Source organism: Acinonyx jubatus, chromosome C2, assembly GCF_027475565.1.
Source record: "Acinonyx jubatus isolate Ajub_Pintada_27869175 chromosome C2, VMU_Ajub_asm_v1.0, whole genome shotgun sequence".
Classification (NCBI taxonomy): Eukaryota; Metazoa; Chordata; class Mammalia; order Carnivora; family Felidae; genus Acinonyx; species Acinonyx jubatus.
Window position 1 is genome coordinate 108,533,372 of NC_069384.1, and position 18,106 is coordinate 108,551,477.

Here is an 18,106-nt window from a genome sequence, read left to right on the forward strand (position 1 = left end):
GTGCCAAAAAGATACGAAATGATCGTCGAAAACGTTTTATATGGATGCTTTGTAATTGTAATCTTTTTCTGATATCTCTCTTTAAAGACCCAGAAACACTGTTAAAATACTCTCAAGAGGTAGGGACACCTCTCTGGGTTTACTTTCATTAAGATTTTGCTATAGTCTCGGGGTTGTTATTCACCAGCTGCTGATCCATTTTAATTACACCACCTGGGAACCTTGGCAGATTTGGGTGGGAGGTATGCGTAGGATGATCCCTGAGGATAAAGAGTCAGAGAACTTCCCCTTTCCTCTACTGTTCCACCCAACATAATACCGGCCTGTGATGACTGTTTCAAGAGGAGGTCTCCAGCTTCCAAACAAATAAATTGCTCAACTGTCTCTAAATGGACCAAACCATGGGGGTAGACTTGAAAATTAAGCTCGCTTGCCTTCATCCATCCAGTGTGAGGACGGACTGCACCATGACCACTAGTACACCAGCAGACACACACAGCGGGACTCTCTATTTAGCCTTGGCATCAACTCTGATAGGAAAGTGGATTCATTAATGTTTCCCCAAACCGAGTATCTCTTTTGATAGAAATCATCAGGCTTTTTGCTGTCTAGCTGAAGGCAGGTGACTGCAAATGGCCTTACCTACTTTATCTGGGAAAACTTACAGCCTACGTGGAAACTACCAAGGTGTCAACTACCCATGGCTCATGGGTCATATCTTTATCAATGATTAAAATAAAGTGATTTTTAAACCACTTTCTAAATATAAAAGCACACCACCTAAAGCACACTGCATCCATCAGGATTCATGAAGATGAATATAATAACACCCATCTCTCGAGATGTTGAGAGGATCACAATGAAAAGATGAGATTCTCCATGAAGCACCTAGACCCAGCGTGTGGGGCATAATAGGTACTCAGCAAAAAATACATAGTAGCTACTGTTCACCAGTTTTTTTAGAGAGTCTCAGACCAAGGGTAAGTAATTAGGGAAGAATGACACCAGATAATTCTGAAACCATCCCTGTCCGTACTTACTGTGTCTCAGCCCCTAGCAGCATTTCCACTTTCTCACTCGCATGGTTACTCAGGACTGTCAGAGTAAAGAGGTGGCTGGCAGAGCTCTGTCTTGAATAAAGCATTGTAGAACTGTTCTTCCCTGGAGAAGAATTAAGCTCTTCATTGTCACAAGATTCCACCAATAGCTGATCTCTTAAGGAATAATCATTGACGTTGTAACTTTCTTCACTAGAAGGAAAAGGGAAAAGAACATGTCAACAATTCAATGGATAAGACTGTGACACTGTCCATTTTCAAGACACATTCAGGGAGAAGGTGATGGGGAGGAAGGAAGGATAGGAGGAGAATGATTTATTTAAAACTTTTTTTAATGATTATTTTTGAGACAGAGACAGAGCACGTGTGAGGGAGGGGCAGAGAGAGAGGGAAACACAGAATGTGAAGCAGGCTCCAGGCTCTGAGCTCTCAGCACAGAGCCCGATGCGGGGCTTGAACTCACGAACCATGAGATTATGACGTGAGCCGAAGTCGTCAGACGCTTAACCGACTGAGCCACCCAGGCATCCTGAAAATGATTTATTTTAAAATATGAACTAGAGGGGCGCTTGGGTGGCTCAGTTGGTTAGGCAACCGACTTTGGCTCAGGTCATGATCTCAGTTTGTGAGTTCGAGCCCCACGTCAGGCTCTGTGCTGACAGCTCAGAGCCTGGAGCCTGCTTCAGATTCTGTGTCTCCCCCTTTCTCTAGCCCTCCCTGCTCATGCTCTGTGTCTGTCTCTCAATGATAAATAAGTGTTAAAAATTTTTTTTAAATGAACGAGAATCTGAATTATATATACTGATTATGAATCAATATAATCCTCCCGAATTAAGCCTGTTAATTACTATTTTTCTGCAATGTATAAATTGTATCTCAGGTTTGAAAGCAATATTAAAAATAACGCAGGGGAAGGGGCACCTGGGTGGCTCAGTCGGTTAAGCATCCAACTTCAGCTCAGGTCATGATCTTGTGGTATGTGAGTTTGAGCCCTGCATCGGGCTCTGTGCTGACAGCTCAGAGCCTGGAGCCTGCTTCGGATTCTCTGTCTCCCTCTCTGTCTGCACCTACCCAGCTTGTGCTCTCTCTTTCAAAAAAATAAACATTAAAAAAAAGTGTTTGTTTTTTTTTTAAATAATGCTAGGGGCACCTGAGATGAGTGTTGGACATGGGCTCAGGTCATGATCTTGCAGTTTCTGAGTTTGAGCCCATTTCAGGCTTTCTACTGTTGGCCTGTCAGTGCAGAGCCCGCTTCAGATCCTCTGTCCCCCTCTCTCTGCCCCTCCGTGACTTGTGCACTCCAAAAAATAAATATTTAAAAACAAAACAAATAATGCTAAACTCTAGCTTTAATTTTACATTATCCTGGAACTGGATAATGTATTACAAGTGAGACACACATGCATAGTGGTAATGCTCGAACAGGCACACTTCCCCAGTCTTCCCTCTGTCTGCAGAATAAAGAGGGAGCCCCAAACCTACCCATGCTCTGGATAACAACAGCTCAGTCCCAGCCTCCAAACCACCAGGCACAGGAGGGAAGAAGAGCCTTGGAGATCTGCCTAAGCCATCCTTCTAACACACACAGCCTCACCACCTGCTTCAGAAACCACCAGGACTGATTTCTCTATCCCTGCTTACGCCCATGATCCCAGTATTCTCCATTCCCCTGGAATCTCATCCCCATAGCACTGTGAACACACCTAATCTGGCTCTATCTCCCTGAGCTCCTCAGCTTGTTCCTGATCCCCTTCTGTGTCCTCCAGAAATGGACCTCATATAGGGAATCCAGCAAAATCTTGTAAATCCTCAGCTTGTCCTTGAACCCTCCCTTTACTTTCTTGCCTTAACAGAAGCTTGGCTCTCCCTAGAAAACATGGCCTCCCCATAAGGCTTTCTATCAGCTGGTTTCTCATGCTGCTGCTAGACAGTGATCACTTCTTCCTCCCAAAAAGTCCTTAGCTTTGAAGCTCATGCTGTCCGGCTCTATCTCATAATCAAAGTCAAGGAAAGACTCCCAGCTGAGTTATCTACCCGTATGAGTTTAGTTGCTGGCTCACGGTCCCCCTACAACACTACTTTCTTGAATTTCCACACAGGGGAGACTTCCATTACCCCGGCTTGTCAGTTCCTTGACTTCCCCTTCCCCAACCATCTTACGTTCTGTCCTTCAGCTACCCCACCATCGTCATACCCTAGACCTTGTCATTGAAATCAACTGCAATGTCTCTGTAATCCCAATGTCAAACACCCTCTCCAACCATCTGTCTCTCCTACTCCCCTCTTCTTCTAATCCTCAACCCCAATGATTCTTTTTTTTTTAATTGTTTTTAATGAGTATTTATTTTTTAGAGAGAGAGATTCAGAGCATGAGAGGGGGAGAGGCAGAGAGAGAGAGACACAGAAACCAAAGGAGGCTCCAGGCTCTGAGCTGTCAGCACAAAGCCCGACACGGGGCTCAAACTCATGAACCGTGAGATCATGACCTGAGCCTAAGTTGGACACTCAACCGACTGAGCCACCCAGGCGCCCCTCAACCCCAATGATTCTTTAGCCCACTGACCCTACCACCTTTCCCCTGTCCTTGAACCCTTTATGCTTACTAGATTACCCAGCTTGGATTTCTAGGGATGTAGTTATAATCACCACGTGTATACATGCTCATCTCTTTGGCAAATCCCAACCCTGGTTAGATACAGCTCTCCCTCTACTCCACATCTGTGCCCTTGCAGCTGAACATGGGAAAGCTCAAGAAAGAACTGCTGAATAAATGGATGACTATGCAATATATTCTAATATATTCTAGGAACAATATTGAATATTCACCTTATTTAATAATAAATGCAAATGTATGAATTCAGGGGAGCTATGAGGAAATGAAACTCCTCATGCCCAACTACACTAGGCATTTCAGGATAGGCCGCTTTGCTCAAGATTTCTTAGAATTTCTTTCATTCAGTGGCGGACGTCTACCAGTCAACCACTCCCTTATAACTCTCCTTAGGAAAATTTATAAAATCTTTTCTAAAATTTAGTTTGGTATTCTCTCTTCAAAAGACAGCACACAGTTATTATCTATAAAAGCAAAATACTGCCTTCTGATCAAGTCTACTTGTTGCTACAGTAATAATCTGTATTAACTGGAAGTTCACATGGCAAGATCATTTCCAAAGCTTTCCTGAGACTGCCTGCAAACCAATACAGCCAGAGCCAGCATATACAAAATATTTCTCATATCAAAATAAGGTTTATCAAAGTTCACATGATTTTCATCAAAGGAGAAAGCAGAATAATGCACTTTACAAACAAGTAAGGTTGTATTTTCAAAAGACCATGTTTACAAGAAACAAAGCAATTTTTGGCAGAGCAGGGAATGCTTATAATGTTGTCTAGAGATCTTAAACATGGATTTAACAGCTCAGAACCCAGGATAAAAACCAAACCGCAAAAGAACACAAGCAGAGCCTCAACAACATCAAAAACAAGAGAAAGAACAAGAAGAACGAGGGCCTCCTTGTTGCCATCCTCTCTCTGTAGCTCTAGTTACTCTTGGTCCAACTCACAAGTTAAACAAGATGACCTGTTAGCCAAAGACACCCATTTCCAGTTAAAAAGAATTCTGTTTTCTCAGAGAAATCCAAGCATCCTAATGTTGCGTATATGGGTGTTCAGGTAGTGCCCTAACCAATGACACTACATAGGTATTCTTCATCTTTCCAAAGAAATAAAAGGCAAAGAAATGTATATGCCATAAGCCCATCATTCAAGAGGACTCAAGTTCCAAAAAGTTGTCGGCAGTAAAGTGGTTCCACCTATTTAAGACCAAGAGGTCACAGGAAAGCCATGTAAACTCTTACGAGTTAACTAGTTAAGTCTTCCTTTTCCTCTTAATTTTCTGAGTTCCTATTTTCCCCAGTGTTTGTGTCAGTATCCGCTAATGTGTTGCAATGATGCTCTGAATCTTTGTCTTTTGGAGGCAATTAAAGCCAGAAAAAGTAGAAAAATTAAGAGTTTTTTAATTGTTCTCTGGAGCAATGACAACTACAATGCCATTAAGAGTTGGGGTGACTATGTGACCTAGTTTATGCCTGTTATCCTCTCAAATGTCCAGTTTGGAAGATAAATTGTGGCACTTTATTTTATAGCTATGTGACTTCACCTCGAGGTATCCATTTCTATACATCTGCACATTTGTGTCACAGAATAGGCCTGAACAGGGAACTTTTCCCACTCTTTGAATTTCTTGAATCCAAAATAGGACACAGGAAACACATTTGCTCTTTGTTGTTGTTAACTGATCCAGTAGCAAGCATCCAATATTACTTCACCTAGACCTGTAAACTTCATTACACAATGTTTACAACTTCTTCACTACTCTTAATATGTTTATATTTTAAAAACCTTGGTTTCATTGAACAGTAAATCAATTATTTATTCTCACCCTCTATTATTCAAACCAACTGAAACAAAAACTAAAAAGCCATTCCCTCTTGCTAACACATCTGTGTTCTCTCTCTCTCTCTCTCTCTCTCTCTCTCACACACACACACACACACACACACACTCAATCTCATAAAGGTTCAAAACAATCCTACTTTCTCCTCTGAATCTGCTAACTATTGGATAAAACTCATTCTCCTAATGTCAGTCGGCACCTCTCTCTCATGCTAATACAAAAGGAAAAATCTGTGTTAAGATACAAGCCTGAGCAGAAGGAAGAGGGGAGAATCCATAGCCAGATGCAGCTATTTACAAACCTACTTCCCTCCTCTGCTTACTCACCCATGTCCAATAAGTATAACAGAGGCTAAGCTGGGGTGGGTAAGAAACCCCTTTCCTGAGGGAAGTTGATGCTAATCAGACTTCCCCATGTTTGTCTCTATCATTTAACAAACATATGGTTTACATAGTCTCCGAAACAATTTGGATCATGTAATTAGGAAGTTAAATTGCACAGAAAAAGGCAAATGGAAAAACCACCTTTCCTTGCATGGAGAAGTTTATATGTAGACTTCCTTTGATTGTCTTATGTGTGCTCCAAGTTTGCCAGCTGCTCATCAAGGCTGTCTGCTTTGTGCAAGCAGGACCCCTATCAGGTGCAGCAATCACATCTATAGAAGCCCGTTGCTCTGCCATGTAAACAGTGACAGATCTCGCTGTTGAAATCTACTTAAAGTCCTAGTAACCTCTGCCGAGATTCCATTCTTTCCTTTTTTTTTTTTTTTTGTTTCTTTTTTTTCTCTTCCCTTCCCTTCCTTTTTCTTCCCTTCCCTTTCTCTCACCAGACAGAGAGCTATCAGTAGAGAACAGGATCTGGTGGTAAATACATACCTCAATTATTCTTCCCTCAGGAAGGCATTCTTTTGTTAAGCAGTTCAAATAGTGTGTGGCCCTACCATATGCAACCTAATGAAGTGGGTTAAAAGATGACATACCTTATTGTGAATAGTGGCTTTCTTAAAAAGATTATTATGGATCACTTTTAACTTTCTGCCCCATCAATTTCTAGAAAGGCTGGGATTTTTCATACTGGGCCTCTATTTATTACTTTTAAATCAGGATATTTCACAACTGCATACAACAGGCACTTTTTTTTTTTTTTTATTGTTTATCTATTTTTGAGGCAGAGAGAGACAGAGCACCAGCAGGGAAGGGGCAGAGAGAGAGAGACACACACACAGAATCTGAAGCAGGCTCTAGGCTCTGAGCTGTCAGCACAGAGCCCAAGGCGGGGCTGGAACTCACGAATCCGTAAGACCAAGACCTGAGCTGAAGTCGACGCTTCACCGACTGAGCCACCCAGGCGCCCCAACAGGCACACATTTTTAAAATACCAAAGCCACATATATACATATGCATTAGTGAGTGTAGCAGGACCGATACCAACCTCAGCACAGGAGTTACTCTGGGGAGGAAGAGGAGGAAGAGGAAGATGGGATGATGGTGGAGATACTATGGATGTACCCGCAGTATTACATCAGGGCTTTTTTGTTTAAAAAGGAATGATCGGACAGTAATATGGCAAAAAGTTAATGTCTATTATATCTGGATGATAGGTATGTTAGTGTTTGATAAGAAAAACTTAAAGAATAATAAATGCATCGTGTCTGTGGATGTTTAAGGGTACAGTTGAAGTGACTATTGCACAATGGAATTTTTCTGGACCTACAGAAAAAGGATTATTTGCAGATGACATCATTGCCTGAAAAGATATTACAAAGTAAGAGTGAATTCAATAAAGTAGTTGCGTTGAGACAAAAAAACAAAAAACCAAAAACAAAACAAACAAAAAAAAGCTTTTCTATATATGACTGACACATGGTTAGAAAATGTAATAAAGTAAGTCATCTTATTTATAAGAGCCACAAAACCCATAAAATATTTAGGATTAAGCCTAACAAGTTTCTGCTATATGAAAACAGTTTCTGCTATATTTCAGAAGAAAGCCTGAATGGATACAGAAGTTTGATATTATAGAGGTTCCAATTCTTTCTAAATTAAAATATAACTTTATCATATCACAACAAAGTACAAACAGGGTTTTTTGGGATGTGGTGAAGAATGGGAACAGTCAAGCTGATCTTTGTAAAACATACAAAAAATAAACACGTAAGTACAGTCAGAAAGATTATGGAAAAGAATGAGAGCCATCCAGCCTTATGACATATTAAAAGCATATTGTAAAACTACAGTAATTCGAAGACTGGGCCTGGGGATGAACTGACAGATGGGTTAGTGAAACTGAGAAGTGGGTTCATGAACTGATCCAAACACATCTGGGAATTTAGGACATGGTAGAGGTGACATTTCAAATCTGTAGGAAATTGACAGGTTAGTCAACAAATAATATTGGAACATCTGAAGAAACATCTGGAAAAAAAAATTTTTGGATCCCAATCTCATTCAGTAACCAGGATCATCTCCTTGGACCCAAGCTCTGAGTCCATTAAGAGTCATGAGGAAGAGGTGGTGACAGAACAGGTCTTTCTCCTAGGCACAGACCCATCTGGACTTGCCTTGTGATTGGAGGTGGGGGGTACTCTTAAACATGCAAATACCTTAGAGAGAGTTCCCAACTTAACCTTTATTAGCAAACCCTTTACTTTAAGTACATAATAAGGATGACCAGGAATGGGAAATAGGCTAGTTGACCAAGATGGAGCCATACATATGAAAGGAAAGATGTGATGGGGGAAGTGAGGGGAAGGGTTGATTGTGAAGGCCAGCTTTCCCACAACCCACTGCTCCTCAGCCCTAGGAGTTGTCTCATATTTTACCATGGCATTGGTATGGGACTTTCTTTTATAGCCAAAATCTGACAGATGGAAACCCAACTAGCACCTCCAATTCTTCTTTTCATAAAAGAGTTAAATTTAAAAGAATTGATGGTATCAATGAATTATCCAAAACAATACGATTTTTCGCATACATCAAGATAGTGATGTTTATTTTTTACCTATGCAGTAAGTAGCTCCAGAGACTTTGTTTAAAACATGCACACAGTTGCCCTGTCCTGAAAAACCTTCACTTGAATCTGCTGGTGCAAGACAGATGTCTCCTGAGCTACTGACTGCCTGCATTTTTGGTTTCTCAGACCCTGTGCCTACGTGCCAGTGAAAGTGCTCCCCAAGGCCATCATGGCCCAGCATCCCACCAAACCCAATGACTTGAATTTCACCACTATTCTTGACATCTACAAAATTTGATGATGTGGAGTACTGTGACATCCTGAAACTCTACCTTCCTCTTCTCATGCTTGTGTAACATTTCTAAGTCATCCTCCTTTTGGGTCATTCTCCAAGATCCTCTCCTAGACCCCTGCTGTTCTCTCAGGATTTATAATGGCTCTCCCATTCTCCCCGCCTGTTGATTCACATGACTGGATGAGGTTTGATAAAATCAGAGTTTCTTCCTATTTTCCTTTAAGACATGCATATGAATTCCTCTGGTGCAAATTTCCATTAATTTCTCTTCTCCTTCCGAAAACACGATTTCTAAATCCCTATATCTGATCTTGTGCTTAACTAGAATAAAAATACCCTAGTTAACATTTCTGGAATGGAGACTTATTGGTCTATACTGAAATTTATTTTGAGTTAAGAGATTGAAACATTATGTCACATGACTGACATTGATTTTACTAAACTTTAACGCTTAGTTTTAGAATAATACAAACAAGTATTTAGTGAAATAATGTGCAATTTTAAAGTAATGAAGTACAACAGGTAAGAGTAGAGACTTGATTTAGAATGCCTGGTGAGAATCCCAATTCTATCACTTACTCACTTCATGATCTTGAGCACATTACTGATCCCCTTGGTGTTTTAACTTTCTCATCTGTAAAATGGGGATAACAATACCAATCTCCTTGGATTGTGGTGAGAACTAAGTGATATAGTAATATATTTATTACTTGTAAATATAAGTCATATATTATTTTGTTGGAAGTAAAGTTCTTACAGTCATGCCTGACTCACAACCAGTAAATGTTAGCTATTATTTTTAATTTTCCTGACAGATCATGCATTTCAATTGCTTGACATTTTGTTCAAGGCTTGATAATTGCATGCACTTTGCAAATGGGCAAGTGAACAGAGCACAACTTGAACTAAATATGTATCTCAAGAAATTCATAATGTGGCAAGTACTCCAACAAAACAAGGCATGGTATTTATCCAGAAACTGAGTTCAGTCTTACTTGTTCAGTCCTTCAAAACAATTCTGAAGACTAACAAACATGCCATATGCTTGCTATTTCATTGTCAAGAATATAACAAATAGTTGCAAGGACCACATTTGTTGGTAAGATAAGGATCTGCTGTGATTCATGGTCACCAAAAAACATGACTAGTGACGCATCACAGGACTAGAAAGGCCTCATTCCTCTCAACACCGATCTCCAGATTCCACAGCCCAGGATCCTGTGCCCATGGGATGCCCTGAACCCATGGTCCTTAAAAACAGGAGATGGGCAAGTCCAAGAGGCTGTTACCACCTTCCTGAAGCTTTCTCTCTGGCATAACTACAACTAAGCAAGCTCTAAAGAGCAAGTAGGCAGCCTCTTAAATTGGCAACAGGATTACTACAAATTACTAAGTAATCTTCATACTCAGGTTTACTTCCATTGGCTTCCTCGAATGAAAGGAAAAAAATACACCGAATTCACTTTTTTCAGCCACAAACTTATCCTGTCTCCTAATCAGTTGTGAGGGATATTGCAAGACAATTGATACTAGAGAAGTGTACACATGAGTAACATCAACTTATAAAGGAATAAACGTAGATCAATGGTTATCCTTGCCATCTGACAAGAACGGGGAGGGAGAGGCACTGAGTTAAACATGTGTATTTCTAAGATCATGTATTGGGGGCCATAAATCATGTCTGACTCCACAGTGTACCACAACCTTCAGATGTATAGCAATGGCTAAAGGTCTCAAACCATTTTTTAAAACTGTAAAATAATCTAGAAGAAGGGCAATAACTTAATTTGTGCCAAGATCCTTAGAGAAAAATACAATGACTAGGGATAATAATGATACTCAGCATGTATCAGTCACATAGCTGAGACTATTTGCTGTCTTTATGTGCATTATCTTATTTCTCACAGAAATTCCATGAAGATGATGAACCATTAGACCCATTTTACCGATGATAATACTGAGGCTCTAAAAGATTAACAGTAACTTGCCCAAGGTCACATGGCCAGGACTTGAGCCCAGTTCTACTCAACCCCAGACATTGATATTGTGCTTCCCAGTCACCACAGCTTTCAACATTGAACAGCAATGTCAACTCTTCCTACAAATTAGAGGAAATGATACCCAAACCACTCAATCTTTAACCAAGATTCTCTTAAAAGTTAATTTCCTGAGAAAGAAATTTATTCTGCAGAGGAAGAGAGACAATGTCAGGTGACTTGAGCTCTCTATAATAGGAAAGACTTCAAAATGGAAAAACTCAAAACGAGGTCAAGCCAGGCTGTGACCCTTTGCAGGGAGCCTGCACAGCTTTAAGCCACTGGGCATTCAAACTGCTTGGGAACACTCAAGTTCTAACTTAAGTCCCTGAACTTGTGGATCATGATCTGGTAGTAATCCATTATAGAAAATCCTTTTTTAAGCCCTCAGGATTTGTAATGTGTCTTAGAGTTCAAGTTATGTCAATATATGTAACATTATGGAACCAGGAATCAGGAAATGAAAACCTACTGCCTTAAATGTCTTCAGGAAGGAAACGTTACAAAAAGGAAACTCTCTTCCCTGTACTCTGATGCTAGATTATCTAAAAGGCAGAGGAAAGCTCGCAAATGCAATTTGGTACCGGTTCTAATTTCCTCCTAAGATTAGTAAGGGTGTTTCTCAAAATAAAAGGTGCAAGCTTCTAGGCTGTATTTCCCCAATGACATTACAGGATGAGGAAAGGTGAAAATATCCTAGAAAAATAAAATTAAAACATAATGAACATAAAGAAATTGTTTAGAGAGGAGGCTTTGGAGTCAGAGACTCAGATTAGAATCCTGGGTCTTTTCTGAGAGACCTTGGAAGAGCCTTTCTCTCTCTGCCTCCGTGTCCACAGTCGTAAAGTGGAAATACTACTAATACTACTTTGCTATAGCAACTCGACAGTATGTTGCATATGCACTCTGTGTACTGTACGTGCTCGATAATATGGGTTCTTGTCATCATTATTACTATTACAACTCACCTAACTGCAGGGAGTACCCGAAAACATCAGGGCTGGATCATTCGTGGGCAGAGAATTGAGAAGAATGAAAACACAAATCAGAACATGACTATACTTACTATACTTTCTTGTTATAGATAACAAGACTAGACTAGATTTCTGCATTCTTTTGGTGCTGTGCAGGACACCCAGACCCGGCCCATATATCTGTGTGCTTCAAACATGCTGGAGGACACATCTGGGCTGGTGGGAACAAAAAGGTACTACCAAGATACTCACATGAACCACAGCTGGATGACTAACACCAGCCAAAAGGAAGTGGGTTCCGAGTCTCCAATCACTTCCGGCCTCTTTGAACTAATGCCCCACCCGCTTCCTGCATTTATCTGAAAGGCAAGGCATTAGTTCTTTTACAGAGCTCTTCTTTTTTTCCCCACACTACTTGTGTGTTAGTGTTCTGTGGAAAAGATGATTTCCCGGTTGTGGCTGGAACTGTCTATCATCTAATCCGCTGTCAGCCTCCCCTGCTTCTTGTCTACCAAGTCCCAGTGTGTCCAGCCGCAGGGGGTGCAGCATGGCTGAACCTGAACAATCATGGCTCTCCTGTTCCCCTTTGTCTTATGCTGGCGTTCCCAGCCTCTCTTCTACTGATGACAAGTCTTGTGACCCAAGACTGACCCATGAGACATAAGAAGCCTCCCGGGCACTGTCTGGGAAAGGTTTTCCTCTGCTGATAAAGAAAAGCCACTTAAGGAAGGAGTCCCTTTGGTCAGCCTTTCCTTCTCAGCCTTGCCTCCCTGCTAGGTGTTTGAATGAAATCATGATGTTTGGACCTGCAGAAACCAGCTGCAGCCCTGAAGCTATATGCATGGGGGCGAAAAGTGAAAAGAGCTCGCTGCATGCAGGTGAAGAAGAGATGGGGTTGGGTTACTCACGACACTGGACCCAGACTGCCTCCCCTTAGTCACATGTTTGCCTACAGAAGTAAATGTCTTCAGTGTTTGAGCCACTGTTATTTGAAGATTCTGTTACATATTAAAAAAAGCTTTCCTAAGTGATCCAACACTGAATCTCTCAAAGAGAAATGGAGTACGCAGGGTTTCCCAAGCTCACCTGACTTGGGGTGTGTGTGTGTGTGTGTGAGAAAGAGAGAGAGAGAGAGAGACAGAGAGATAAGTGAACAGTTTTTTTACTTAAACTCCTTGGTATAACTATACTTTTACTTGCAGCTCAAAACATTAATTGATACAATAGTACAAAATAAAAGCAGGTCTGAAAACACTTCCTCTATAAAGCAGTTTTGCAAATACAGTCCTAAATGTTTTTGAAAGTGAGGTTATGTGGCATCATTGGGTAAGTTTATAGGTAAAGCTCAGAGATATGAAAAGCCACGTGATAAACACAGGTCCAGATTTGTATTTGCCAAAGTTAATTAAGGTTAATATATAATGGGACACATGGGTGGCGCAGTCAGTTGACCATCTGACACTTGATTTTGACTCAGATCAGGATCCTATAGTTATCGGATCGAGCCCTGTGTCAGGCTTAAGATCTCAATCTCTCTCTCTCTCTCTCCCCCTTTCCATCTGCCCCTCTTTCCTGCTTGCACTCTCTCTTTGAATTTTTTTTTTTTTTTTAGTGTTTATTTTTGAGAGAGAGGGAGACACAGAATCCAAAGCAGGCTCCAGAGTCTGAGCTGTCAGCACAGAGCCAAACATGGGGCTTGAACTCACAGACTGTGAGATCATAAGCTGAGCCGAAGTCAGACGCTTAACTGACTGAGCCACCGAGGTACCACCCCCTTTCTAAAATCAAATAAACAAACAAACAAATAAATAAATAGGAATCTGTAATGGAGAATACAAAAAAAAATCATCTTTTAAAAATAAGGGAGAATTCAAAGTAATTTTAGCTTGGGGATGGAATGCAGGGGTCTGCCCATTGAGTAATGCATTCACTCAAACTATTTATATTTACACAATCGGTTCCAATTTAACAGATATTTATAAATGATCATTATGGGCCAGGTGCTGGGCTATGCACTGAGGATACAACGGTCAACAAGACAGATATGAACACCCAGTAACACAAATGTTACCACAGAGAAAGTACAGGGTTTTATGGGACCATAAAGCAACAGAACTGAACCCACTCCAGCGGACTGGATCATAGCACCCAGGGGGTGTGACAATTAACTGAAAACCTAAAGAATAAAAAGGGCTTTGCCTAGAAAAGGCTTGGGTGGAGTGGATCAGTGGGGAGGGAGAGAATCCAGGCAAAGAAACATGTGCCAGGTCCTGGTGGCTAAAAAGGGGTTCAGTGAGGCTAGTGCAAGGTAAGGCCACAGAAGGGCCATCTACAAGGATGAACTGAGTAGATGTGCCTTTCAAAAAGCACACTCTAAAAAACTAAAATAAGAAGATAAGAAGCAGACTCTGGCTGTGGAATGTAAAGTGGACGGAGGACGGTGGCAGGACTCCAGTCGGGTGTGTGTCACAGGTGAATTCAAGGTGGCCCCACAAGGGCAGTAGCCCTGTGAGAGGAGAAAAGCAATTTCACGGGCGGCTTACGAGGTCGGTATTGGCTGGGCAGGGGAGCACCTGTGGACAAGGAACCAAAGTAATCTCTTGGGTTTATTGAGGAGCACCTGGATGCATGGAGGTGGCTTGAACAAATGAAGGGGAGACTTTGGACAAGGAACAGGTGTGAGAAAGAAAATGGATGAAGGTGACCTAGGAGCCCTCAAAATACAGGTGCTCAAAAGTCACGTGACCATGAGGACATTCCAAAATTATGAGAAATGGCATCATCAATCGATGTTAAAAAAAAAAAAAAAAAAGGGTGTGTTCTAGAACTGGCTTATAGCACATTTATTTTTTTTATCTGATTATAATCATAATTCAACAGTGGTGATGGTCTGGGCAATGTAGAGAGCTGAACTGTGTCCTCGAAAAGTCTAGCCCCTGAGACCTGTACATGGGACCTTATTTAGAAGTAAGGTCTTTGCAGATGTAATCAAGTTAGGGTGAGATCATCCTGGAGCAGAGTAGGCCCTAAATCCAGTAACTGGCGTCCTTATAAGGACAGAGGGATTTTGAGATACACTGGGACACAGAGAGAAGGCCATGTGAAGACAGAGGCAGAGACTCAAGTTGCGCTACTGTAAGCCAAGGAAGCCCAGGGGCCACCAGAAGCTGCAAGAGGTGTGGCAGGATTCTCTGCAAAGACTTCAGAGGGAACATGGCCCTGCGAGCATTTTTATTTCGAACCTCTGCCTCCAGAATTGTGACACGATCCATTCCCATGGTCTTGAGCCATCCTGTTTGTCACTCTTTGCTACCGCAGCCGATGAAAATGAACACAGGGGGATCTGCATTTTGTCTCAGAAGAAATTGGGAGGGGAGACTGAAGCCAGATATAAGGCACTGAACGAGAATAAGGTGGTTAACTACCTTACAAAATAAGGCTTTGGCTGGGGAGCCTGGGTGGCTCAGACAATTGAGCGTCTGACTTTGGCTCACGTCATGATCTCGCAGTCTGTAGATTCGAGCCCCGCATCAGGCTCCGTGCTGACAGTTCAGAGCCTGGAGCCTGCTTCCGATTCTGTGTCTCCCTCTCTCTCTGCGCCTCCTCTATTCACACTCTGTCTCTCTCTCTCAAAAAATAAACATTAAAAAAAATAAGACTTTGAAGAATGTGAAGTGTTTAGGTCTTAGGTTCAGTTTTTACATTTCTGGAGACCAGACTATAGTTACTTGGTCTCTAAGGTTGTTCATGGGTATAGTCTAGCCTACACACTATAATCGATCATCATAAATAAGTTATGAGGCACAAATGAGTTATTATTCATTAACCTGGCAATCTATTCCTTTCTTACAATATTCCTGTCACGGCTGTGTCAGGTCTGATAGGTTTGCACACCTTCAGTACTCTGAAGGCAGTGCTGGTTCACAGTCTGCTGTGACTGTGGTACAGTGGTTCCCCGCTGGGGGCAATTTGGCGCCCCAGGGACACACGACGATGTCTGGAGACCTTTTTGGTTGTCACCACTGAGAAGGAGGTGCTGCTAGCGAGGAGAGGCCAGGGATGCTGCTAAAACAACCTAGAAAGCACAGGGCAGCCCTTGTGACAAAGAACTGTGTGGCCTCAACAGTGCCGACTTGAGAACTCTGCTCTAGAAGTACCCACATACCCCGCAGTCAAAGCTTCAACCACCGAAGAATTCACTTTCTCATCCAGAAGAGTCTATCTGGTCACGTATCCTGCAGAAATCTGGTAGGACAGTCTATGAATACAGTGATCTGCAAACATCCCAGGGCTAATGGAGACTTTAAACTTCCTCTGATATTTTATTTGTTTTTAAACGTTTATTTTTTTTTTAATTTTTTTAACGTTTATTTATTTTTGAGACAGAGAGAGACAGAGCATGAACAGGGGAGGGTCAGAGAGAGGGAGACACAGAATCTGAAACAGGCTCCAGGCTCTGAGCAGTCAGCACAGAGTGTGACGCGGGGCTTGAACTCACGGACCGCAAGATCATGACCTGAGCCGAAGTCGGACGCTTAACCGACTGAGCCACCCAGGCACCCCAACGTTTATTTATTTTTTGAAGGAGACAAAGCACAAGCATGGGAGGAGCAGAGAGAGAGGGAGACAGAGAATCCCAAGCAGGTTCCGTGCTATCAGCGCAGAGCTGGATGCGGGACTCAAACCCATGAACCTCGAGATCATGACCTGAGCCGAAATCTAGAGTCGGACGTTTAACCCACTAAGCCACCCAGGTGCCCCATAAACCTCCTCTGATATGCTAGAAAAGGTGAAAATCCCTGACCTAGAAGACAGCCCCACGGTCGCTAAGCGCTCTGCAAGCGCCAGCACTAATACACGCACCGTGAAGCGGAGGAGGCCACACACGAGGCAGTCTGTGGAACGAGCTCAGCATAAACCATCTGCCAGACTAGGTCAGAGGAGGAAGAGTAACTGCCCTCCCCCGGTGGCCAGGAGCCTCCCTGAAGCTGAAACCCACTGGAGACCCAGCAGCTAAGCCCCTTGGCTGAACCCTGGCATTACAATTAGGCAGTGGGTGGCTGCATGGGTCCTATGGGGCTGGCACACGTAAGTATCCTTTATTTGAACCTTGTAGCCAAGCCGAAATTATTGCCTTCTTCAGAGCTGCTGTATCTCCTTCGCTGCTGCCTCTGGCATGCAAAGCATTTGCACTTGCTTCATTGAAGCAACAGTGTAAATACGGCTGCACATACTGTACATTTTTAACCAAGCCTCTTTATCAAGTCTCTGTGGTCTGCTTGTCACCCTCACCAGGTATTCGGGTCATAAACAACTTGAGCCTCCAATGCTATTCTCCTTGTCAAGAGCACCTTAGAAATATGATGAGCTAACTGGTAGGGGCAAAAGAAATCCCAGTTTGGGTAAAGGCAAAGTTAGGTACCAAGGCTGGCCTCTTCCCTGGCGCTGTAGATTTTGTTGTTTCATTTACTAATAAGACAAGTTTGAACATACCCGAGCAAATAAACGTGAGAGAGCTAGGAAAGCAAGGTTCCTTATGCAGTAATGGCAGAATCTGCTGTGGAGGACAAAGCACACTGCTAAGTAGAACGGTATATACCTTAATTCTGAAGGTCAAATGTCTGCCTTTATTGGGTAGTTCTAGTCAAGTTCGAGAGTAAAAGTTGTATTCTACTAGTTTAAATACCCTTAATGTTTTCATCAAGTCACTGAAGACATCATTATCAAAGGTACATTTATATTTAAAATTGGCTTCGTGCTGTCAATGTATATTTTATCATTAAAATAAGAAGTTTAGCTAAAGCTTTTGGTCCATTGAGACAGAACAAATATTTCAACAGCTGGAAGATGTTAAAAGTCCAGGGCAATGGCATTTGAAGAGTCCCACAGAACTACTTGCCCTAAAGACAACACATCTCAAAGAAAGCCTGAAGAAACATGCTATCTCAGAGGATACCAACAAAACACAAAAAAGAAATTATAATCCCTCTCCAATTTTTATTTATAAAAACCTACTCAGCTATTAGAACTATTTACACTTCCGCAGGTACGAGAAATCATTTCTTCTTGAAGTTACGGAAACACTATTTTCCTAAGTATGAAAACCACTGATCGGCATCTTTATGTATTATCATAGTCATATGATGGCTTTTCATAGTCTTCAGCTCAGCTAGACAGCCAAGCAAGTGAAATAAGCCATAATGCAGTCTGATTAAAAGGAGCAAAAAGGAAAGCTCAAACTCTGTTTTGATTTAGTTTGAATTTTCAAGCTAAACTGTCAGCAACTCAGACGGAGAATTTAACTATCTCATGATACATCTGTACATTTATTTTAT

At 41.9% G+C, this 18,106-nt stretch overlaps 1 protein-coding gene across 4 annotated transcripts in view; it reads right to left on the reverse strand.

Annotated features, from left to right (window-relative positions):
* ARHGEF26 (Rho guanine nucleotide exchange factor 26) overlaps positions 1-18,106 on the reverse strand; it is a 127,224-nt gene that overhangs the window by 13,629 nt on the left and 95,489 nt on the right. For all 4 annotated transcript variants that reach the window (XM_053221284.1, XM_053221283.1, XM_027061578.2 and 1 more), the window contains one exon: positions 1,041-1,250. In XM_053221284.1, coding sequence (XP_053077259.1) covers positions 1,041-1,250 — 210 coding nt within the window. The remainder of the gene's footprint in view (positions 1-1,040; positions 1,251-18,106) is intronic.